The sequence below is a fragment of the Oryzias melastigma genome, linkage group LG17 (assembly GCF_002922805.2).
Source record: "Oryzias melastigma strain HK-1 linkage group LG17, ASM292280v2, whole genome shotgun sequence".
Lineage (NCBI taxonomy): Eukaryota > Metazoa > Chordata > Actinopteri > Beloniformes > Adrianichthyidae > Oryzias > Oryzias melastigma.
The window spans coordinates 27,766,902-27,792,197 of NC_050528.1; the positions used below are offsets into that span (position 1 = coordinate 27,766,902).

General features: G+C 39.4%; 3 protein-coding genes and 1 long non-coding RNA gene across 4 annotated transcripts in view; 2 read left to right on the forward strand and 2 right to left on the reverse strand.

Moving 5' to 3' along the window:
- The window catches only part of blvra (biliverdin reductase A), a gene marked incomplete in the record, with an annotated part of 14,916 nt that extends 4,381 nt beyond the window's left edge, over window positions 1-10,535 (reverse strand). The window contains 4 exon segments of the mRNA XM_024280918.2: window positions 2,283-2,402; window positions 4,280-4,399; window positions 4,783-4,839; window positions 10,330-10,535. Coding sequence (XP_024136686.2) covers window positions 2,283-2,402; window positions 4,280-4,399; window positions 4,783-4,839; window positions 10,330-10,520 — 488 coding nt within the window.
- Window positions 10,536-12,498: 1,963 nt separating this feature from the next.
- LOC112151840 (cytochrome c oxidase assembly factor 1 homolog) lies at window positions 12,499-14,745 on the forward strand. The gene is made up of 5 exons (XM_024280929.2): window positions 12,499-12,711; window positions 13,097-13,203; window positions 13,386-13,537; window positions 14,289-14,365; window positions 14,437-14,745. The coding sequence occupies exons 2-5, from the start codon at window positions 13,110-13,112 to the stop codon at window positions 14,564-14,566; spliced, it is 453 nt and encodes a 150-aa protein (XP_024136697.1). The 5' UTR covers window positions 12,499-12,711; window positions 13,097-13,109; the 3' UTR covers window positions 14,567-14,745.
- A 4,823-nt stretch (window positions 14,746-19,568) lies between these two features.
- ccr12a (chemokine (C-C motif) receptor 12a) lies at window positions 19,569-22,584 on the forward strand. The gene is made up of 2 exons (XM_024280160.2): window positions 19,569-19,729; window positions 21,268-22,584. The coding sequence occupies exons 1-2, from the start codon at window positions 19,602-19,604 to the stop codon at window positions 22,358-22,360; spliced, it is 1,221 nt and encodes a 406-aa protein (XP_024135928.1). The 5' UTR covers window positions 19,569-19,601; the 3' UTR covers window positions 22,361-22,584.
- The window catches only part of LOC112151314, an 8,625-nt gene continuing 2,963 nt past the window's right edge, over window positions 19,635-25,296 (reverse strand). Inside the window, exons 2-3 of the long non-coding RNA XR_002920103.2 lie at window positions 19,848-19,950; window positions 19,635-19,762 (exon numbers count right to left, since the gene is read on the reverse strand). This is a non-coding gene — a long non-coding RNA (uncharacterized LOC112151314). The remainder of the gene's footprint in view (window positions 19,763-19,847; window positions 19,951-25,296) is intronic.

Consider the following 25,296-nt stretch of genomic DNA (forward strand, 5'->3'; position numbering starts at 1 on the left):
AAACTTTATCAAACTTAAAAAAAAAAAAAAAAAGAATAAAGTTAATTTGGAGAGCAGAGATGCAAATCCTCTTCTATCTTAAGGATTTAGGATTAGGCAGAACCATATTAACCCTTTAACTCCAGTGTTTATGTTCTTTGATTTACTTTAACTCTGCTGGAGTTACGTTGATCGTGTTATCCGTTCAAAAGTAACAGCACGTTAAAGATTTTGTGTCGACGCCTCAGGTGTAAAGGTGCATTCACATCAAACACGATTCGCTTGACAAATGTACGTGCTCCGCCCCTTTTTTGTTGGGAGAGAAATTTGCTGCTCGTCACCTTGACACTGTGGCCGCTTGTGGGAGGAGCTATTTGTATGAAGACACCGATGATGTTGAGAGATCAGGTTTATTTATTGTGAAGAATTCTACAAAAACATCAGTAATCATGTGTCCATGTTTTGATTATGATTATTGTTAGAAGATTTTCCCGGTACAGGGTTCTGTGTCTGTATGACAGCCACTTCCACTGTGTTTCTGTGTCTCTGTGGCTGAGCTTGAAGGCTGACTGCAGTGATGTGCAGTCAGGGGAGGCAGCTGAGGCTGTGCCTCACCTGCAAAACATATCTTAAAAAAATGCATGAATTAAATAAAATGAATATATATATTTTTAATTAAAAATAAAAATCAAATGTTATTTTTTAGACATGTTTTTTCTATGATTACCTTTTTCTCCAGTAAAAAGCAGCGAATTTACGAGTTTCCTGTTCAAATTCTTCTCTATGCTACAGTTTGTAAACAGAAGAAAAATACTGAAATGAAATTTTCAACAACATTCTTTAACTGTTGTCAATCAAATGCTGAATCAGCTGCTCTGTAGGGTTCATATGTCTGTAAATCTGACTGATGACATCAATGCCTCACCAGCCGTGAACCTCACAGCACGTCACTGACTGTCTCTTATTAATCTGAGGGGGAAAAACTAAAATTAGGAGATGATTTTCCTTTTTTAATGTCTTGGTGAGCCCCGAGCCGGCAGCCTCTGTACCCCGCAGCGGCTCTCTGTCTGCCGGCATATCGAGCGAGTGAGTGCCGCCGTAGGAGCAAATCCAGCGATCTGTCCGGAGTGTATCCCGCCTTCACCCTAAAGTAGCCGGATGAACTCTGCAAACCTGCGGCTCGAGTGGTTTAATTAAATAGATGGAAGTTCAGGGCAAAAACGTTTGTTTTAGATTAATATTCTACCTGCTGATAGAGTCACTGAAAACGTCATGTGTCCAAAGCAAAGTTCCTGATTGGTAGATGCAACGTAGCAACCTGCCAAATTTTTGGATATTTAAATTTTGGCCGTGTCGCCCAATTCTCCCCTCATTACTCAAATTGAGCTGCTGCCAGACCTTCGCACCGCGGGACTTCAGTTTTCCACATGTCGCGTCTGTTCCATTGACTTAACATTGAAACCACACGAACCGCGCTCGGTGTGAATGCACCTTTAAAGGGTTGAACCTATTTCCCAGGGTAGACATGGTGCTCAAGTCAAACAACTCAGCGATTCCAGGTCATCTTGTGTTCTCTGCTGTCTGAACACTTTAACATAATTAACAGAATCCAATTCAGAACATTTTTCTTAATTTAAAGAAACCGCCGCTCTCTTACTGGAGCGTCTTTATCAGGAAGATATTTCTTTCTTTTATGCATCTAATAGAGAATCAATTATTTCTGGATGAGTTCACCTAAAGATTAATCATTTTAAAGGCAAGTGAGATTCCTATCTTAGTTAACAGTAAATTTGAAGTTTCCAAATTTTGTTTTGATACAGTTTTTTTCATGATAGTAAGATGGAACACCCCCTAAATTAAAAAAAAAAAACTATAATTTTTGGTGAAAATCAAAAGTATTATTTTGCAGAGTCGGTTGGAAGTAGAAGCTCAGTGGCTTTGAGGCGTTAATATTGTTAAAGTTCAACCATTTTTACTTTGAATGGGATCGGATCAAATGTGTTCTGAAAGAACCAACAAACATGGAGAAGGAAGAGCCAGACTAAGTCAAAAGAATCTGGCTAAACAAAAGAAATATGGCGCATGAAAATTAATGGCCAGAAGTCCCTCCCCCTGCAGGAGCAGGCCGCAAAAAAACATCATGACGCCTGAAACCATTGGCCAGAAGTCCTCTACTGGAAAAACCATCCTCTAGTGCAGGCTGCCAAAGGCCCCCAGAACCCACAGGGAGCCAAAGGAAAAGCACCTGTCTAAGCACAGATTTCCAGGAGGAGTTTGGTCAGAGGAAAGCCCAGCTGGCCTACCTGACATAGTCCTCATGGGACTCATTCTCCGTGCAGATGAAGGCAGCATGAATGTCATCTCTGCTCACAGCTTCCTCCACAGAGATCTGGCTCACTCCCTGCTGGTTGTCCAGATTCCTCCTGTAGACACAAACACTTTGATGAGCACAAAACTCTGAGCACACAAAGATTCTTTCATTTAACTCTGAATTATAGCTGTGGAGACACACACAGTCACTTTATGAACCCTAGAATTGTTTTCCATGTTTGTATAAATGCAACACAAAGTTAAAATTAAGCTGACTAGTCATAATGCTGCCGGAGATGTCGCCTGTCAGCAACATCCAACTGAAACGCTCTTTGACATGCCGTAACTCTTCAATCAACATCAATCAGCTGGTTCTGACATGGAGAAAAGCAGCTTCTCATATCGACTTTGCACTGATATGCAACACATTACAGACTAGAAAAGCTGCATTACCTGTAATAATGCTAGTCTGAATGTTTTTTTTTACTGAAACTAGCTGCTGAAGATGCTGAAGCTTTTAGCTGAAAATGCAAAAGCTATTTGGAAAATGTTACATTTGCTAAAGGACTGGAAATTTCATTAAATACCTATGAAAGAGCGCTGAAGTTGACCTAAATTTTGGAAAGATTTGTAGTAAATTTGCTCAAATATTAGTATATTGCTTGAATATGAGATAAACTCCAAATTAGCTCAAAAAACCTCAGTAAATGCCAAATTGGCAAAAAAAAAAGCTAGTTTGTTGCTTAAACATTAGCAAAACTCCTAAATAGCCTAAAATTCCTCAGTAAACTAAATTATTCAAAAACTTTAGCCTGTCACTAAAATAGAAGCTAAACTCTAAAATAGCCTTTAAAAACCTCAGTAGATGCCAAATTAGCCAAAAGGATTCTAGCACATTGCTTAAATACTAGCTAAACTCCAAATTAGCATAAAAAACCCCAGTAGATAACAAATTAGTTTCAAAATTTAGCATGTTATTAAAGTATTAGCTAAAGTAAAAAAAATTATTAAAAAACCTCAGTAGATAACAAATTAGTTTAAAAAGTTAGCATGTTGCTAAAATATTAGCTAAACTGATACATTTGTATTAAAAAACCTCAGTAGATGCCAAATTGGCCAATAAAGCTAGCACATTGCCTAAATGCTACCTAAACTCTAAAACTGAAAAATCATCATAAAGGAGCAGGAGGATGACTATTGTGTGAATGCTTACTAAGCATTCACACAATAAAGTGTTACCCATCAGCGTAAGGCTGCTTTTCTCCACTTCAGAACGCACTGAAGTTACATTTACTGCATCAGCTGTTGAGCGCTGTAAAGAGTGGAGCTAAAACTTGTGTTAAAGGGTTAACTGGAGGTCAGTGTGTACTAAACAATAACAGCACCACAACACTAAAGGACATCTCTGTAGACTCTAGATATTTCTAAAGCAACTATCTGCAGTCACGCCAGCCCTTGTTGAAGTCCTTGACCTTTCTACCGTTTGTGTGACATTCTGCAAAGATTTGCAACCCACAAGTCAGACTTTGACAGAAGCCTGGACAGTTTCAGAGAAGAGCTTTTATCAGAGCCAGCCCCCGAAAAAGGCACTTTATTGTGACCAAAGTGGATTTTTGCTCTGACTGTTACTGACCACCATGCCATGGGGATTTGATTTGATCCCTTGTGTGAGTGATCCACAGAAATGAGCCATACTTTGGGGTCAAATGCACTTTTACACATCATAGACAGCCTGATGCATGTAGACCAGTATCTGTTTGCAGTGTCACTTTATCAGGAAGCAGCAGAGCCTCAAATGCAGCGTTAGGTTACATGATGGATTAGGACGTCACCTGAAAAGATTCAGAAATGTTTGTCTTCTGTCCTACGTTATGACCTTCATTTGTTTGGTCCGTAGTAAAGCTAACGGCTGGCAAACTCCTTAGTCTGTTCCCTCTCATCAGCATCAGGTTTGTTGTGGCTACACCAGTGCAGGCAGTGGGTGTGTTACCTTGATATGAATCCTCGGACAGCCAGTTTCTCTGCAGGACTTCCAGGATGTGGAGTTAGCATATCACGGATCCTTACCCATCCTGCTGTTCCAATGCCAACCACCACCGCCCCGAACATCCTGACGAAGGATCGGAAAGAACGGTTTGGAAACATGGAGACTAACCTCACCATACACGATTGTTCAAAATGAACAAATACAGCACTTCCATGACAACAATAATGTTTCACTGGTAACTGAAAAAGCCTAAAGTAATAGATGATTAGTTTAACATTTCCCTTTTAACACAACAAATGCTGTAGTTCCTACAAAACCTTCATTCCTCCAAGATTCATTGTTCCAAATCATTCAAAAGGAGTTTTTTACAGACTTAAGTCTGAAGACAACTGAGTCTTTGCAAATGTTTTTCCACAGCAACACAAATCTAAATCTGAAATTCTTGAATGAAGATCACACCTTCTTTAAAAAGAAAAAAGAATCAAAGCCTGGGATGGGAGACTCACCTGCTGCAATCTGAACACAATCCGTTCCAAAAACCAAAAACAAGCCCTGAAGGAACTCTGCAAGGAAGAAGATCAATGATACAGATCATTCTGAACGGAGAGATTAACCAGGAAACAAAGAGGACAAAGAAAGGTGTTTCTTCTGCTAACACTGTGTGAATTATGAAAACTTTATTAGATCCGTTTTCAGACAAAGGAAGAAAACAACTAATTAAATTAAAACTGAGACATCACTGTAAAAAATGACGCGTTCTTTCAAATTAAATGGCAGCAACTTGTCAAAAATGCAGGGACATGATTATGTCACATTCATTTTACTTTATTTATAACCGATGAAATCTTAGCCCCCAAAGAGGCTGATAGCATCAGCTGGTCCCAACATTGATCTGAAGGCAGTGATCACACTGGGTAAAATTCCTGTTTATTTTGATTTACATGGTGTGAAGGTAAAATTGTAAAATCAAATGATGGAACATAAACATGAATTCTGTAAAAATGAGTTTTCTTCCAATGCTAATAATAACTAGATATATGGCATTGACTGTAATAGTGCTAGTATAAATGCTTTAAGCTGAATGTAGCGGCTAAAGATGCTAGAGCTGATGACTAAAAATGCTGAAACTGATAACTAAAAATGCTGAAGCTGATTGCTGAACAATGGTGAAAATATTAGCTAAAAGCCAAAGTAGCAAAGCAAAAAAAGAAAAATGGGAAAATTGTCTACTTTGGCCAAAACTGCTAGCATTGTGTTAAGATATTAGCTACACTCCAAATTAGGCTATGAAACTGGAAAAATGTCTAATTTAGTCAAAAGAGCTAGTATAATGCTAACATATTAGTTAAACTCAAAATTACTATGAAAAACTAAAACAAATGTCTTATTTTGGCAAAACAGCTGGTAAAATGCTAAAACATTAGTTAAACTCTAAATTACCATGAATAACTGGAAAAAATGTCAAAATTAGCCAAAAACAGCTAGCATAATGCTGACATATTAGCAAAACTCCAAATTAGCCTAAAAACTTTAAAAGTGTCTAATTTTGTCTAAACAGTTAGCATAATGCTAACATATTAGCTACATTTTAATTAAGCCTAAAAAACTGGAAAATGTCTAAATTAGCAAAAAACATGTTGCTAAAATAAAAGCTAAATGCCAAATTACTCTAAAAACCCCAGTAGTTGCTGGACTTTTAAAGTTTGTCCCTCTAGCTGAAAGTCTGTTGAAATTTACTAGTTTCAAAGTGCACAAAGTTTTTAAAGGATTTGAGCACTGTCTCATTCATTTCCAATAGTGCATACGTCTCTACATTTTTCCAAAACTATTAAATTTATGAATACCAAAAGTACAAGCAGTAATTTCCTGAACAAGCTGGACGTTTTGATACCAAAATTACTGAAATTGCTGAAAATGTGATTTTAGCATTACCCGTGAAAAGGTGCAGGACAATCACTACAGTGTGAATGTTTTGCAGCATTGACACAATTAGGACAATAACACCTGTGGTTGTCTGTCTGTCTCTGCCATGGACTAACGAACCATCCAGGGTGAACCTCGCCTACACTTTAACAACAGTTCCAGCAACTCCACGATCCCAGAAGGGATTAAGCAGTTTAGAAAAGGGACGGATGGGTGGATCCCTGTGGCTGCCTTATATCTACACCTGGTACGCCTCTCTACCCTCAACAAACAGACAAAACAATACAACAAATAGTTCCTGTGCTAGCTTTTTGGCTAATTTGGCCTCTACTGAGGTTTTATGCTAATTTGCAGTTTAGCTAATGTTTTAGCAACATGCTAACATTTTGGCATCTAATGCTTTTTTTGGGCTAATTTGGAGTTTAACTTAAGCAACAAACTAAATATTTGGCTGAACTGGCATGTATTAGGGATTTTTAAGCCATTTTACTAAAAATATTTTCTGAAATTTAGGTCAACTTCAGCGCTCTTTCATAGTTCTGTAGCAAAATTTCCAATCTTTTAGCAAATTTAACATTTTGCAAATAGCTTTTGTATTTTTCGCAAATCCCTTCAGCAATTCAAGTAAATGGTTTCACCATTTTCAACAAAAAGCTTCAGCATCTTCAGTGACTGATGATCCTGAAAACCATCTCCTCACCGAGTTCGGATGGTTTCAAGAATGGCTCCCCAGCCTCAAACTGCCAGTCTGTCAATGTAAACTTGGTGCTAGTAAACCCACATCTGGTAAACCGTATGACTGGTTTCAGAACACCAACTCCTTTTCCTGTTCCTAGTATCAATTTCCTTCAGTTTTTTGAACCTCTGTGTTCAACAAACTGTGATAATCCACAAGCATTTATCTCACAGTCAGTCTGCCGTTTCTAATCTCAAACGACAGAGTTCGAGTCAGGGGTTTGGACCCATGAGATAATTTCATAAAGATAATAGTTTGTTTGGAGGAATAAGTTAACTTTTCTTTCTGGTGTAAAAACATTTGTCTCTGACTCAAATCTACGGGTGTAAAAGGTAAAGAGGACATTTCAGATTTAAATTAAGGGCGTATTAGGGCTGGGTATCGATAATAATTTCCAGAAATTATTCCATTTGATCCAATCCATTTAATTTTGAGTTTACACATTTATACACATTTGTTTAGAAATACATTAATAATCTACTATCATTTGAATATATTTATATTAATCTGATCCAGTTTATGTATCAGTAAAATAATGAGATTGTTAATATCATCCAGTGTTACATGGATTCTCTAAAGTAGAAGTTCTAACTAAAATGTTCAGATCATTAACATTGGAAACATTGTTCTGCTTCTCCTGGAGGACGTTTCAGTTTGGACACTAGGTGGCGATCGCACTATAGCAATAAGCATAAGTATGAGCAAAAAAACTGTGTTTTAGATCATAAATGTTTACTTAAAATATTTCCTTAAAAGAGTTTGTAAAATTCCTACCTGTGAGTTTATAAAGATGTTTATTTGGTCAATAATGTATGTTTAGATCGACTGAGCGTTAGCATTAGCCACCCTATGGGAAATTTTATTAAACGTTAGCATCAAGCTAGCGGACTTTAGCTTTATTTGCTAAATCGATCTCTATTTCTATGCATCGAATATTGATCGGTTTAGTTTAAATCGATTAATCTATTTTATCAATCGAGTCCTCTGGTGTTTTTAGACTGGTAAAAATCAATTGTTTTGGTCCGAGAATGTTCAATTTGTTTCGGATCAAGTACTGAACCTTCTGTTTGGTGTGTGTTCAGACTGCTGTCAATGGGTTACTGGCTAGTCAACGGTTGTGAAGGTAGGATGATCAGTGACAGGAAAACAGTGTGAGAACCAATGTGGATCATGTTAAAAGTTGTTTGAATGAGCCTGCACTCATCAGCCTGCATTTCAATGAGCCGGTGTGTCTCATCGTTGTGTTATGGCATTGCTTTTAAGACCGTTGTGTTAAGGGACTACAATGTGGCTTTTGGGATGACGACAGCAGCAGTAGGGGCGTGCCGCATAAAGAGACAGAAGACCACGTAAGAAGTGTTTTAGTGTGTTAAAACAAGCGTTCTAACAAGTAAGGAGTGAGACCATTTTATTTTTTTAACTGTAATCGTAAAAAGGTAGTTTTAAAAAATTAAAACTGCGTCAGCTTTTTGGACTATTTTGGCATTTACTAAGATATTTTAGGCCAGTGTTTTTCAACCTTTTTTGAGCCATGGAACACTTTTTCCATGAAAAAAAAATCCCACGGCACACTATCATTAAACAGGTAAAAAAAATGTTAGTCTGTATTGATGTACAGTCCCTACACAATCTAGTGTACATTTTTTTTAATAATCAGGAAGCGTCATTGCAGTGTAGAGGTGCTGTCACTTTAACCCAGTGTTTCTCAATCTCAATTCTCTTACACCCCCCATGAACAATAATATTATTATTCTAAACTATCCAGTGTTAAATCGGGGCCGTTTGGATGAACACAGAGCTGACACCATAGTGATGGTAAATGTTTTAGATATGTGAAAATGGGGAATTTCCCGCGGCACACCAGAACATCTCTCGCGGCACACTAGTGTGCCGTGGCACACTGGTTGAAAAACACTGGTTTAGGCTACTTTGGAGTTTAGCTAATATTTCAACTACATGCTAGCTATTTTGGCTAATTTAGGAATTTTGGGGGGGGGGGGGGATGTTTAGGCTATTTTGGGCTTTAGCTAATATTTCAGCTAAATCCTAGCTATTTCGGCTAATTAGGCATTTCTTTGTTTTTTTAGGCTACTTTGGAGTTTAGATAATATTTCAGCTACATGCTAGCTATTTTGGATAATTTAGGCATTTTTTCTAGTTTTATGCTATTTTTAGAATTTAGCGAATATTTCACCTACATGTTAGCTATTTTGGCTAATTTAGACTTCTCGGTTTTTTTGGCTATTTTGAAGCTTAGCTATTTTTTCAGCTACACGCTAGCTGTTTTGACCTAACCTATATATTTTTTTAAGTTTTTGAGGCTAATTTTGCACTTAGCTAATAATTTAGCTGGCTTTCAGCTTCAGCGTTTTCAGCCATTAGCTTAAGAAATTTCAGCTATCACCTTCAGCAGTCAAATTCAGCTTATATCATTCACACTAGCTTTATCACAAGTAATGCTAAATGTCTAGTTCATAAGTTAGTTAAAAAGTTAGGGCTTAAAAGTTTAAAAAATATATTTTTAGAGTTTTCAATAAAAGTTTATCTTGTTCGTTCCGCGACCGAAGGTGTGTTCTGGATTTTGGCCCCTTGTGTGATTGAGTTTGATACTCTTGCATTAACTGGACGAAATGTGTCCAGTCTGAATACACTCTAAATCTTTATCAAGTTGAGAACTGAACCTGCGGTTACTACTTTGCACCCATTTGTCAAAGTGTCTTTGAGCGAGACACTGAACCCCACGTAGGAGGTTACAGGCTGCTCACTCATCAGTGTGTGAACGTGTTTACATGGTTGAATGGGAATGACTTACTATAGTTATCAGCTTTTAGCAGGGATCTTTGTTCGTTTTTAGAGAAGTCGGTCAGCTGGTTCTGAAATAGATTTTTAATGTTTGTGGAATTTGGAGCTAAAATTAAAAAAGCTTAAATATAGAGATTTGTTTTATCTATTCATGCAAGTTTGTTTGTGTATATTTCTTTGTTGTAGAGCTCTGACTCCTGACATAAACAGGACACGCACACTCACGCACGCGCGCACCGTCCATAAACACTGCGCCACACACACACGCACGCTCTCCTCGTTGTTAGAAAAACTGTTGTAGAGAATTTTTCACGTCACGAGCTTCGTGGAAAGCTGCGTTAAAGGAACATCACAGCAAACTTACTTTCAGCGGCTGGAACTTGGACGCGTGCGCACGTGCACGTGCAGCTGAGTTGTTATCAGTCTCTGCTCGGTTCGGCTCGGCTCGGATGCAGCTGGATTCGAAAACGGTCACTGTTGTGTCGCGCGCCCGCGTGATGTAACCTCTTAAGTAATTGGTGACAACCGGAAGTTGCGGGGAAGAAGGGGAGGGAGGCGATGGCCCAAAAAACTCACGCACGAGCCTGCTTACCTGGCTGTCACCTCAGGAGCGCATGGAGCTACAGAAGTGCTCGGCGCGTGCACGCCGCCCGGTACCGGTGTACCGACGTGACCCTCGGTCTGCGGTGGAGCAGTACCGGAGTCCGCCGCTGGGGGCAGACCGCTCCTTACATAAGGAGGCTCCGTTCCTCCTGTCTCCTGTCCTCTGCGCTCATGGGCCATGGAGAGGAGAGAGGAGATCCAGAGAGGAGAGAGGAGATCCAGAGAGGAGAGAGGAGATCCAGAGAGGAGTCACAGCAGATTCGAGACGTGTTCGTTATCAAACAACAACAGATGAGACGTTATACTGTGCAAAATAAATCAATCAGCACAAAATACACTTTTAGGACAGCTGTTAAAGACTCACTCCAATGAAAACATGTCTTTGGTGGGTTTTTTCCTAATATAGGAGGACATAAATCCCCAATGTTAAGCTCAAATTGCATTTTTGAATGTTTTCTTTGTGAATCAGGAGCAGACGAAAAAAATGCGCTTTGAAAAAGATTGTATTTGTGACTTAGAAAATACGTTGGGTGGGCCTACAAGCTTCCTGCTCTGTTAATATGGAGCCAAGTTAGCGCCAATATCAATTGAAACCCAAATTAAACTAATTGAAAAAAATCTAAGTATTTGGTCGAAAAAGTGAAATGTTCCAAACCTTTTTGCTATTCTAAAATAGAGAATTTTCAGCTTCAAATGTCCTTTTTGTTATGTTTAAAAACTCAAAATTTTAATTTCTAAACTTTTTTTCAGTTTCAACTATTTTTTTTCCATTTTCAAATCTGAAATTTTCTGTTTCAAAACTTTTGGTCCCATTGTGGCGCACTGGTATGGAGCGAAATTGGCACCAATATTTGAAACCAAATAAAACAAACTGAAAAAAATATTTGTGTTTTTTTGTGTGAAATGAAAAAATGTAAAATTTCCAAAACTTTTTGCTATTCTAAAATAAACGTAATTATTTTCAGCTTCGAATGTTCTGTTTTTTAAGTTTCAAAATTTCGATTTCAAAACTTGTTTTTTTTGTTTTAACTCTTTTTTTTTTTCCAGTATCAAATCTCAAAATTTCTGTTTAAAAACTTATGGTCCTGAGGCGCGTTGGGGAGGACTAAATTGGCGCCAATACTGTTTGAAACCCAAATGACACAAACTGAAAAAATATTGGTGTTTGGCCTGAAGAATGTAAAATGTTCCAAACTTTTTGATATTCTACAATAAACATAATTGTTTTCAGCTCCAAATGTTCTGTTTTTTTAGGTTTCAAAACTCAATATTTAATTTTTTCAGATTCGAAAATGAAAAAAAGACTTCAAAGGGAAAAAAGATTTGAAACATAAGAAAAAGTTTGGAAATTGAAATTTTGAGCTAAAATATTAATTTAAATCTCTCAAACAGGCTCCATGTGCTCATACTAGCATAAATGCAAAGTGGGTCAAATTGCACAGTTGCTAATTTTATGCAAAAATCTCATTGCTGTTACTCAAAAAGGGGTGGGTCACTCCCCTCTAATGCCTTTAGTAATCAGTAAAATATGATGAAATTACTAAAATAATATAGTAAATTAATGAATGTTAGTTTATATGATGGCTTGTATTTTACTAACTTTGTTGTTATCTGAGATCACTTTTGTTAATCACAATGACTGAAACGTTTGAGTTCAACAATCAATCATTCTCATTGCCGTTAGCTACGTCATCAGTAAGGTAACAACAATTCTATTTTTGAAAAATAAAGACAATTAAATGCATTTTCACATTCATATCAATAGTCTGATTACTCATTAAAATACATTCTTAACTTCTTAATTAAAATAGCTTTATTTGATAATATTTAGTAACAAAAGAGAAAAAATGGCAATGATAATACATTTTTGAAAGTCATAAACAATTAAATGAAATCACTTCAGATTCTATATTAAAATGTTATGAAAAATGAAGTTCAATTTTGAAGAATTTTGAGGAGCAAATGTTCCTCTTTTGGCCGAATGACCCACCAAATATTAACACTGGTTTTATCAGGTGTTCAAATACTTATTTGTCTTACAGCATAGAAAGTACCGTTCTGTTTTTATTGATATGTACCCGTAAACAGGTGTGTAAATCACATCACTGGCTGGCATTTACAGGTGATAGTTTTGTTTTTTCCATCAGTGCAGCGTGTCTGGAGTCCAGCAGAGGGCAGTAGAGAGCCTGGGTGCTGCAGAAGCCACCCGAAAAACAAAGAGAGAAAGAAGAAGAAGAAGTAACCATCCTCATTTAAACCCACGTGAACACGTGTTCCGGACGGGTTCGGTTCTCGTTCGGGTCTGGCCTGCAGCAGACCGGCGCGTGCTCTCGGAGGACGCAGGGGGGAGGGGTCAGCCGCGTGTGTTCAGGTAACCGTAGTGACACCTGATTTGTCCGCCGCAGGCATTCATGCAAAAGCCATTTTGATCAGCTGACAGGATGTTAGCGATGACGTAGCTACGTTTGAAGGGTCCCGCCCATTGACGGTATATACAAGAACATTTTTTATTTTTTACAGTCAATGGTCCCGCCCCATCGATGCGTCGTAGTCCGGTCTTTTTTATTTATTTATTACTTTATTGACAAATATTGCACACACATAAACATTGACATTCCACAATATGTGCCAAAAACAACATTTTCACATTTGCCAAGAAAATGAACAATAAATAAATGTTCCACAGTGAAATGTCTCAGGTTGGTGAGAGCAGCTACCTTCAGGTTCCGTTTCATCCACCTGTGGTCTTTGTGCAGGAGGAGCTCCACCATGAGGGTCCCCATCCACCATCTGCAGAAGCTCACCATCTTCACCACCATTCTGACGGGTGGGGGCGTCGGTACCATGTACTACCTGATGCAGAGTAAGTGCACGTGTATGTGTTCAAGCATTTGCAGAGAGTCCTTGTTCTGCTTTATGAACTGAATGTGGTCCTGCTTTGGGTTTAGAACCAGCAAACATCTGTTAGTCTGTCTTTCTGTTGCAGGTGCTTCATGAGTCATGCACACATACGTGCACATACTTTGCTCTCTGCTGTCTTGTCAGAAAACTTTGCCGGGTGTGAATACCACCGACTTGCTGTGCGGCAGCTGGAGGCGTGTCCTGTTGCCATGGAGAGCCTTGGAGCCCCGCCCTTACGAGTTCATAACATCCACCTGACTGACAGATACAACCGTGTGGACCATCAGGCAGCGCAGGTACAGTCTGTCATGGGGTCACAATCACATTCACGTTTAAAGGGACAATTTAAGCCTTGTTTCACCGAGCGGTCCGGTATGGTACGTTCCGGTACTTTGAGTGTTTCCATTGTAAAATGGACCCATTAAACAGTTCCGACCTGTAGGTCCATTGAAAAATAGAACGGAATGGTTGGAGTGGAGCCACTGTAGCCACCCGCTGATTGGTAGAACGTGATGACAACATTAGAAAGCACCAGTATAGCGCTCATTTAGGCTAACGTTTGTAGGCATTCTGGGTTTTCCTGCGTTCACTTTTGGTTGTATTGAAAATGCCTGCAAACAGCAGCAAGGCCTGGTGGAACGGCAAACCTATCTTGCCATCCTTGGTGACTGTGTGATTCAGGATGATCTAGTGGCACTCTAGCATTCTACACAAGGATTAACCAAGTGGAAACACTTGCTAGAATTAACTGGACCGTACAGTACCACTTCTTACTGGACCGCACCGCTCAGTGGAAACTATTTAGATCAGGGGTGTCACGGTCAATCACACAAGGGGCCAAAATCCCAAACACACCTTATGTCACAGGCCGAACAGGATAAACATTTAAAACTGTGATCATATCTTCGTCCATTCGCTATAATTTACTCTCCCCAGTGGTCTGGGTCCCTACGCCAACACTAATTGTTGGACAATTATTTACTGCAACTTATTTGGTTAAAAAGCATTTCTTAAATGGAATTGTTGTTTGGATGTGTTTCTTTGCAGATTAAGATTCCTGTCACTGGGTCAAAGACTGGAGGTTATCTGTACACATGTTCAGTCAGAGAGCCACAGACTAACACGTGGGTCTGCTGTAGGTTTTTACTCTTTTAACGCTGAATACAGATTCATAAGGTGTTTGTGCCTCCTGCAGGTGGAGATTGAAACAAGCTGAGCTTCACCTTCGGGAAGGTTCAGTCATTGACCTGCTGAAGACTCCTCCAGCGACGCATATGCAGCCTGAAGACGCTACATTAGAGGAAGACATGGACAAATGGGCCTGAAGGGAAACCAGAACTCCAGACAACCAGCTGGTACAGATGTCAGTGTTCATGGTCTTTGGTTTTTCTGTAACTTTTCAATCGTTATCACGATAATTCCAGTAGATTGTGAAGGAGAAAAGTGAAAAGTTACAATATGTTAAAGATTTTGTGTTTAAGTGTCTGCGGCGACCCCTCAGGTATTAAAGGGTTAAAGTCCCTCTTTGTATCTGTGTCATTTTTCTTCTGGAAGAGAACAAATATTAAAATAAATCATTTTGTTTTTACATTTCTGAGTATTTCTCCTTTTAAATCAATCAAACTGTCTCGGACAGACTCTGTCTGAATGAATGATCTTCTTTCCATCAACAGCTCTGCTGCACATGCACTAAACCCTCATCTGTTCCTAGTGTCTAGTTCAGGTTCTGGAGAAGAGAAGATGGTATCTTCACATTGACTGCAGTCAAATGAGCCGCCGTTCACATTTCTGTGGTCAAATCAGCATCACTGGATTTTTGGTGTGAGTTTCATCCAATACTTACGGTAGCAGGACTGAGAACGCTGGAAAATCTCCACCAGACTCCACGGAGCTTCTTGATGTGACCACGGAAATGTGAACGGCGGCTCATTTGACCGCAGTTGGAAAGGTCCCTCACAAGAAGAAGTTTGGGGAGTAGTAGACTCTGTAGTAGAGAAGCATGCTGTAGTATCGCGAGACCTGACGAGACGAGTGTGGTGAGTTAACCTGGCGGTGAGTAGCTAAACCAACATTTTCCAGCTTTTTCATTATACCGCCATATAAATATTCAGATAATTAACACATATTTGGAAAAGATTCATACGTTTTTGACAGCCTGGAGGACCTGGAGAAGTACATCGACGACTGCTTTGATACCGTATCATGAAGAAGGGCTCCTCCACCACCACGCCTTCCACCAAGCTGACCCGTCCCGAAGATTCTCCCGGGGCCATCTCCTCTCCAGGCAGCGGAATCAGTGACGTGTTAGATTCCATAGATAAGAAGCTCTCCAGCCTTGATGCCCGCCTCAACCTGCTGGAGATCCTCCATAGAGAGCCAGGGCCTGCGGGAGTCTCTGGTGTTCAACCAGCAGCTGAATTAAAAAAATAAAATAAAAATTTAGTTTATGCCAAAATAGTCCAAATCAGCATAATGCCAATTTTTAAAACTTAAAAACCGTAACTTTTTAACAGAAATATGAGCAAGAAAGATAGCATTACCTGCAGTAATGCTAGTGTGAATGCTGTAAGCTGAATTTGGCCGATGAAGAGTCAGATGCTAGTGGAGATAGCTAAAAACACTGAAGCTGACAGCTGAAATCAGTGAAGCTAATAGCTGAAAACGCTGAAGCTGATGCCAGCTAAAATATTAGCTAAATGCCAAATTACCAATTAAAAACAATAAAAACAGATTGGCCAAAACAGCTAGCATGTTGATGAAAAAATAGCTACATTTCAAAATGTCGTAAAAATACGTAAAAATAAAAAAAGCCCAAATTAGCCAAAACTGCTAGCATGAAGCTGTAATATTAGCTATACTCCAAAATAACCAACAGCTTTACTTCAATGAAAAATGCAAGACAGTCATTTTAAACTGCATTTGTTCAAAACTTTAACCACTTTAGTGTAATTTACCAAAATAAAACAACGTTTGGAGACTTTAATCTGACTAACTATAAATTAAAAACACAAATTTAAAGAACATTTCTACAGAATTTCCAACAGTTAAACTTTTTTTGCTCAGTTCTTTGACGTGTTAAAAATCTACACAGAAATGACAAAGTTTAAATAACTGATCTATTAAGTATTCAATCATTAGCATTTTACCTTAAAGCTAGAGAGCCACAATAAAGGGATAAAAGAGCCGCAGGTTGCAGACCCCTAAACTAGACCCAAGTATCTGATCCAGAACCAAGAACTCAACGTTTTAACCTTGATCCTGGTGGTTTTGCTGTCGTTCGTCAGCCTCTGACTTCAGCTCAATAAAACTGCAGGAAGGCTGTGTTCTTTCTGCTGATCTCTGCTGTCAAACGGAGTTCAGATGCTGCGTCCAGCTTCCATCGAGGGTTGGACCACTGTCACCAGGACTGTGTTTTCCTCTGTTTGGCAGAGCTCATAAAATGATCATTTCACAAGGACTGGCTTACTTAAATAAAGCTTCATATTATTTTTCCTTCAGGTATGCCTGTACTCGAGTCTCAGTCGGCACTCGTGACGTGGAACCACAGAAACTTGTGTGTTTCTATTTTTGTGGTTATACAGACAGTTTTTTGTAAATCCTTATTGTGTTGATCATGTGCTGCTGTGGTGAAAAAAACAAAACAAAAAACACTAAAGTTCACTGTATATCTGTATGTTTTTCCTACAGATTGGAATCTTCTTTTATTTTAACCCCTATGTCAAACTACAATCCCACAAATCTTTGCTCAATGGAAAAATATTTATTTTTAAAAGTTGATTAAAGAAAATGGTCATATTTCTCCATGGAATTAGCAGAGGGAAGTTGGTTTGATAAACCGGATCTTCTGCTGTGGCCCTCGTGGGTTTGGAATAACACTGATAGGATAAAAATTTCAGCTATGGGCTTCCATTCTCTAGTCTTATTTACTTCACCTCTCCTCTATTCTTTATTCTTTATTTTATTTGGTGCTTCTTCTGTGCCTCTGTTTGGTTCAGTGGGATTTATGTGTTGTTCTTATTTTTGAAATTTCAGATGGATGACCCGTGCTCCTGTTCTTGACCGTGGACCTTGGCTGCTGTAGACCACGCCCCCACCTGTCCCCCTGTCCTATCAGGCTGAACTCTTTTCAAATATGTAGCTGGACAGTTAGATAAGCTGATTCCTCTTTAATAGTTCTGGTTCATGATCCGTCCATCCTGGGAGAGGATCTCTCCTTCATGTGAGCATCCCTAAGGTTTCTTCCTTTTTTTAGGAGTTTTTCTTTACTCCAATAGAGGGTTTAACACTCTAAAACTACATTTTTAAAACTTTAAAGCCATAACTTTTTAACATAATCATGAACTAGATATATTACATTACTTGCAATAATTCTAGTGTAAAGGCTGTAAGCTGAATTTGGCCGCTAAAGATGCTAGTGCTGATGGAAGAAGATGCTGAAATTGATAGCTAAAAACACTGAAGCTGAAAACGCTGAAGTTTCTTCTTCTTCTTTCACTTTCGGCTTATCCCTTTCGGGGTCGCCACAGCGTAACAGCACCCACTGTTTCGCATCAGTGATTTGGCAGAGTTTTTACGCCGGATGCCCTTCCTGACACAACCCTGTACTTGAGGGGCACAGGGACCCAGTTAGGCAGCAGCGTCAAGGGTCTTGACTAAGGACCCAATCTGGGTGGGGATCAGTGGACAACCCTGGAATTGAACCCAGGTCTTCTGCATGTCAGCCCTTCACCTAGCCCACTGAGCCACCCGGCTGAAAATGCTGATGTTGATAGCTGAAAATGCTGAAGTAGATAGCTGAAAATGCTGAAGCTGATAGCCAGCTAAAATGTTATCTAAATAAATGCCAAATTAGCGTAAAAAAAACTAAAAACGTAGGTTAGCCAAAACAGCTAGCATGTAGCTGAAAAAAATGGCTAAATTTCAAAATATCCTAAAAAACTGAAAAAAGCCTTAATAAGCCACAACAATTTGCATACAAATATTAGCGTAACTCCAAATTAGCCTAAAAACTTAATTAGAAAAGCCTAAAATAGCCAAAACAGCTAACAGAACAGGGAGGAATATTATTCCAGAATAAATCAACTTAAACCTTAAATAACTTTCAATATTCTCCATAAAAATATATTCATTCATTCATTCATTTTCTTGACCGCATTGTCCCTGTTGTCAAAATTATACAAGTTAGAATGGAGTGCAAGATAACATCAGGTCATTAATAATAAAATAAGATCTGGAGGGCCAGAACCGGCCCCCGGGCTTTGACTTTGACACGTGCTCTAAGGCCAGAGTTAACCAGTTCTATTTAGTCTGTTTAGTAATTAGCTATCATTTGTATTTTTTGTAAAATTGTCAGTTTTTTAGCCCAATTACGCATTTTTGTGTGATATTGGGCTAAAAAACTGAATTGAACTGGATTCAAATGAATTATTTTTTCATATTCATCGTACATATTCATGTACAGAGCTTGACTCAACCTGTCCTTTTTAAAGCCTGCATGTAGTTTCCATGTGTTTTTCACAAAAACTTAGTTTGCTATGGAAATAAAATCTACTTTCTTCCTCAGATCTTTATGTGTTGATAAAAAAAATCATCCAAACAAAAGATGGAGGTTATGGCTCTTTTTATTCAAAGGTTTATTATTTTTCAGTTTGTGTCATTTCCATGTCAGGTTGGTTATCAGTGGGAGTCACAGTGACTTTACACATCAGTTAGCTGCTATTTCACAATGGTGATGAAGCTTTAATTTGAAGGTCATCGTTGGATGGTCATTTTTTTGTTACATTTTCAATGAGCTGGGGGGGGGGTTGGGGGCTGCTTTGGTCTTATTTCTACATTAGTGTGTTCCAGATTGGGACCAATAATTGCAATGGTCCCCCAGATGAGCCTAATTGTTGAAATAACCACGCTCTCCACACTGAGGATAAAGTTGGGCAACAGGAAACTTCCCCAATCAGGAAGCAAACTGCAATGGTTCTTATTAAATTCCCTTATAGTTCAACAGTGTTTAAATTCTGGCTCCAAACACATTTTTGTTGGTGCGGTTCTGTGTGCTGGTGTCAAACATTTTTCCACTTGATTGAGGGAGACGTTATGTCATCAGTTTTTTAAGAAAAAAACAACTTGCTTTTAGACTATTTTAATAACACCTGGCGCTTAAACACAAATTCTTTAACGTACTCTTTAACTTTTCAACCATTAACATGATAACTCCAGTAGATTGTGAAGGAGAAAAGCGGCTCGATGAGCTTCATTTATTTCTTCTGTTCTTAAATTGAAACCTTTCTGGGAATACATGTGACACAAGACTTGCTGTAGCAGAATTCTGAGTTCAGCAGTTTTAGTTCCACTTTTTATGAGGAAATGATGCACAGAACCATAGAAGAGAATTCAACAGCCCTCTGGACCTCATCTGAATGCAGAGCATCGCTCCAGTGGACGGCATGTGAGCTGCCAGAGTCGCTCTTCTCCCTCAGCCTCCATCCTTTCAGGTACGTCCACCTGCGTCTTCTCTGCTCTCCAGCCTCCAGGAGGAGGATGAGAATAGGGAGCAAACTCATATCAAACTCTCATTTGGTAAAATATCTGTCTTCATTCAACCTCACAAACCTTAACTGTAATAGAACCCCTTTTCCTGCTTCATACTGGTGGTCCGCCGCACGTTTGACGCTTTCTGTCCTCATGGAAAAGCCATCAGGGATGCAAATCTGACCTGACACTGACAATGAAAATGAATTCCAGGTCTTGTAGAAGAATATTCTGTGACGGGTTCCGTGTTTAAGAAATCCAGCTTTGACGGAGATGAATCACATGTTTGATTTTAACCATCACCAGATGTTTACACTTCTCTATTCACAAATTTAGATGTGAAAAAGCACAAAAACTTGACACGGCTGATGATACAAACGCCAACAAAAAATGCATCTTCTCTAAGAGAAACTGAAAAAATAATTAAAAGCACAGAAATGAAGCATTGATGATCAGGTACTATTTTTTAAAAAGCTTTAATTTTTGTGGTGGAATTCTCAGGAATGAATCGTCTTCGTACATAATGTTGGTCAGTGTGTGCATGTCAGGTCCAACATTGATATTATGTTCCAGATTTTATGCTGGAGCTGAATCTTTAAGAGATTAGATCAAGTTTGTGTTTGTGCACAGAAAATGATGCTATAAACCAGGAGTCCCCAAACTACGGCCCGCGGGCCAGATCCGGCCCTCCTCCACATTTGGCCCGGCCCCCAAACACTATCAGGGACGCATCATTTTTATTTCTTCTCAATCTGGCCAGTCGAAACCCACTTAGAACATGACTTTTTATTCCACCCTTCTGCTGTCTGAACTATGACGGCAGAGGATAGAATATTTGTAGGTTTTAATTTAAAAAAGTTTTAGTATTATGTTTTATCTGTGGATTACAGAGAGGAACAATTCAAAATGTGGCTATGTGTGGCTTTCTGGAAAATGATAAATATTTATGTCAGCGGTGTCAAACTCAATCGCACAAGGGGCCAAAATCCAAAACACACCTTAGATCGTGGGACGAATAGGATAAACATTAAATGAACACTCTAAAAAAAAATTTTTAGAACTTTATAACCATAACTTTTTAACATAATTATGAACTAGATATATAGCATTACCTGCAATATTGCTAGTGTGAATGCTGTAAGCTGAATTTGGCCACTTAAGATTCTAGTTCTGATAGCTAAAAACGTTGAAACTGTTCTAAAATAATAGCTAAATGCCAAATTAGCCTAAAAAAAATCTAAAGAAAAAAAATAGGTAAGCCAAAACAGCTAGCATGCACCTGGAAAATCAGCTACACTTTAAAATAGCCTGAAAAAAAAAAAAAGAATTGTCCCTAACAGCAAAAAGTTTGGAGACCCCTGCTATAAACATAGAGGTTATTTTGTTCTTTAAGGACGGCTGAAAATAGCCTAAGACATCCTGACAGTTCTAATGTAGATGTAAATTCTTTCAACGTGACAGAAATTTGACGTGTTTGTGTTTATTGTCTCTCGTTTTGCAGGACATATTCAACCATGGATGATGAGGCATATGACCAGTTCTTGCTGCTTTTTAATACGACAGAAGACACGACGGAATATGTGCAGGAGGAACTCGTACCCCTCTGTTCCAAGATCAAAGTCAACCAGTTTGGTGCCAAATTCAACCCAATCTTTTACTCTGTCAACTTTCTCCTGAGTTTCTTTGGAAACGGGCTGGTGGCGCTCATCATCTACAAGTATGAGAAGCTGAACACAGTCACAAACATCTTCCTGCTGAACCTAGTGTTCTCCAATTTCCTCTTTGCCTCCAGTTTGCCTTTCTGGGCCACATACCATCTCTATGAATGGATTTTTGGCACAGCACTGTGCAAGATTGTCAGTAGTGCGTATTTCATTGGTTTTTACAGCTCCATCCTCTTCCTCACACTCATGACCTTTGATCGATACCTGGCAGTGGTGCATGCAGTGGCAGCTGCCAAAAGCAGGAAGAAGCTTTACGCCATGGTTTCTTCTGTGATTGTGTGGTCCATCAGCATTGCTGCCAGTCTGAAAGAACTGGTTCTACGTAAGTCATGGAAAGACCCCTCAGATGGATACCTTTGTGAAGATTCGGGGTTTCCAGTAAGTACCATGAGGACCTGGCGCCTGGTCACATATTACCAACAGTTCCTGGTCTTCTTCCTCTTTCCTCTAATCATGGTCATGTACTGCTACATCAGCATCACTGTGCGTATCATGTCCACCCGCATGAAGGAGAAGTGCCGTGCCATCAAGCTCATCTTTCTTATTATTGTCACTTTCTTCATTTGCTGGACGCCCTACAACATAGTCATCCTCCTTCGAGCAATTCAGGCCTCTAACCCTGAGCTCCAACAAACGTCCTGCTCTGACACGGAAGGCCTGGATTTTGCTCTGTATGTGACCCGCAACATTGCCTACCTGTACTGCTGCATCAGTCCAGTCTTCTACACCTTTGTGGGAAAGAAGTTCCAGAGCCACTTCAAAAGGCTGATGCTCAAGAGACTCCCGTGCCTCAAGAGACACATAAGTCTGAGAAGCCAAAGTACCAGATCCACGTCTCAGGGGACGCCACACTCCCTCTACGAGTACTGAACTCTCATGACACTCGCCACTCTCTGACTCAAGTGTCTTCTCATTTTGGCTGTTCTTCAGTCTCCCTGCCATGTGGAACACGAGCCAAATACTCCAAGAACACTGGGGGTCTCGCTTTACTCTGCTTCTGCTGTACAAAAGTAAACGACTGATTCTGCTGTACATGTGCATTGATCTTGTGTAAAAGGTAAATTCAAGCACAAATAAAATTGTCTTTTAATTTACTGTCTTCTCTTTTTTGGGAGGGGGGTATAAAGAGTCATTTTTTTTGTCCAGTTTTGGTGAGTCTGTGTGAATGGTGTATACTTGTATGATGCCTTTCTACCTTCCTTGAAGGCCCAAAGTGCTTTACAGTCACAGACCCATTAACACACATTCACACACTGATGGTGAACACTGAGGCCAACCTTCCACCAGAGGCAGAGTGGGGTTCAGTTTTTTGCCCAAGGACACCAACACAAGGTGGGAATCAAACCAGGAACCTTCTGATCAGGAGTCACCCGCTCTACCACTGCACCATGGTTTTCAGTTTCCTGTTCTTAGCTGACATGAGTGGTACCCGGTGTGTTCTTCTGCTGCTGTGGTCCATCTGCATCAAGGTGGGTCGTGTTGTTCGTTCAGAGATGTTCTTCTGCAGACCTCGGTTGGTTCTTTGAGTTACTGTAATCTTTCTATCAGCTGGAACCAGTCTGCTCATTCTGGCATCAACAAGACATTTCCACCCACAGCACTGCAGCTCTCTGGATATTTTCTCTTTTTCTGACCATTCTCTGTAAATCCTAGAGATGGTTGAGGTTGAAAATCCCAGTAGATCAGAAGATTCTGAAATCCTCAGACCAGCCCGTCTGACACCAACAGCAACGTTCAAAGTCACTTCAATCATCTTTCTTCCTCATTCTGATGCTCAGTTTGAACTGCAGCAGATCGTCTGGACCACGTCTACACGCCTAAATGCATTGAGATGCTGCCATGTGATTGAATGATTAGAAAGGTGTGTTAAGGAGCAGTTGGACAGGTGTGACTAAAGTGTCCAATGAGTGTACATCTCAAAAACTAAACATTGAGGAAAAAGTTTGCTGCTCTTTGGGAGCTGGTTCAAAAAGTGAAACTCATAATTACATTGAGATTTTAATTCTTATCAATTAAATTCAGTGACTTAGACAGTTCCCCATTTAAACACAGAAACAGATTTTTGGCACAAATGGAACTCCATAAGAATTTGCTGTTCGGAGTTGTTGAGTCTTACAAAAGCTGACATGAAGTAATCCTACAGTGATGATTGTTGTTTGCTCATCACTGCATCACTCTGACTCTCTGGGAAGTTTCTTCTTGCTCTTTTGTCTGTGTTACTCAAGTACACTCACTGATCACAGTCACAAGACGATGTTTGTTTACCTGAATCAAACCCACAGTTTGGCCTTTTAGCTCACATGTGGCTTCTGGAGATGATTAAAGACTATACATTATTATATGAGCATATTGTGTTTTGGTAAGGCTAGCATTAGCTTTGTGTTTGAGACGTGGAGCTGTAGAAGATCTTTTCTCACCAGCGAAAAGTTGCCTACATTTCCATGCTCAAATAATTATCGTAAACAGAGCAAAAGTCAGACGATTCCAGCGTGTTTGACATTAAAGTCAAACTTATTCCTGTTGTAATGTTTTCTTCTGCGGTCAGTGAGCTGCTGTTAGCTCAGCTGTGGTTCTAACATCACTCCTCTTTGCTTTTGGTCATTACTATGTCAGTTCTGTGGGAAAATAATGGCAAAAAAATAATCAAATTAATTGGAAGTTGTTGCCAAAACTCGGTAGTCTGGCTGGCTGGACAGCAGGGCTCGCTAACTTGCTATGCAGTCCACCAGGCAGCTTGTTAGCTCGCTACACTGTCCCCCGGGCGGCTGGTTAGCGTAGGGACACAAACCACTGAGTCCCCACCTAAGCCAATGAAAGCAAACACAGATGGGGTCACCATGGAACCCGCAGACAAACCCTCCTGGGGCCACCAATTCAGCCCAAAGGTAAACATATGGGGCCCACATTGAAATGTTCATTGGGTAGGAATAATAAAAAGCAGGAATGTCATTCCAGAATAAATCAACTTCAACCTTAAATAACTTTCAATATTTTACTCTCCATAAAAATATATTTTGTAAAAATTATACAAGTTAGAAATGAGCAAAAGATAACATCGGGTCCTGGAGGACCCCCGGGCCTTGACTTTGACACGTGCTCTAAAATATCCCTTATAACAATGATTAAATTTATCCTGGGAAGCGATTAAAACCCAGCGATGTGCGTCTTTTGAAGGTATTAAATGTGGCCAACATGAATTTCTATCAGCTTTTGTGCTGATCGCACCTAAAATACGTGCAAATAACATCAGACAAAATAGAACCAGTTAGAATAATATCAGCTCAAATGAAAGGTTAATATTTTAAATAAACCTCAAATATTGAAGGATTATTTAAATTTTTATTTAGATTTGTGAACTATCTAAGACAGGAAATGAAAATACAGTTCAGCAAGACAAATAAATATTGTACATTTTTTTCTGTTGAAATAGGTACGGTTCCCTTTTATTATTTGCATCAAACATATTCAGATGTCCGCTAATAAATAAATAAAGATTCGGACAGGACTAGAAAATAGTGAACACACTATATAGTGCACTGTACAGTAGGGGGGGGAATTCGGACGTATTATTCCGACATGTTCGTCTGTCGTTCTGCCTACAGGCAAACAAAACAACAGAACTAACCGACTCCCCCTAGTGGTCGGAGGACAACAAACACCACCCATCACACAAACGAATCTTTTTTTTTAGTTATCATCCCGTGTCTGTGGTGAGTCCAGAAGCCTCAGATGTGGTCATTGTTTTCATCTGATGGTCGTCGTCTTCATCTGAATGGCCCTCTTCCATCTTTTTTTTTTTTTTTCCC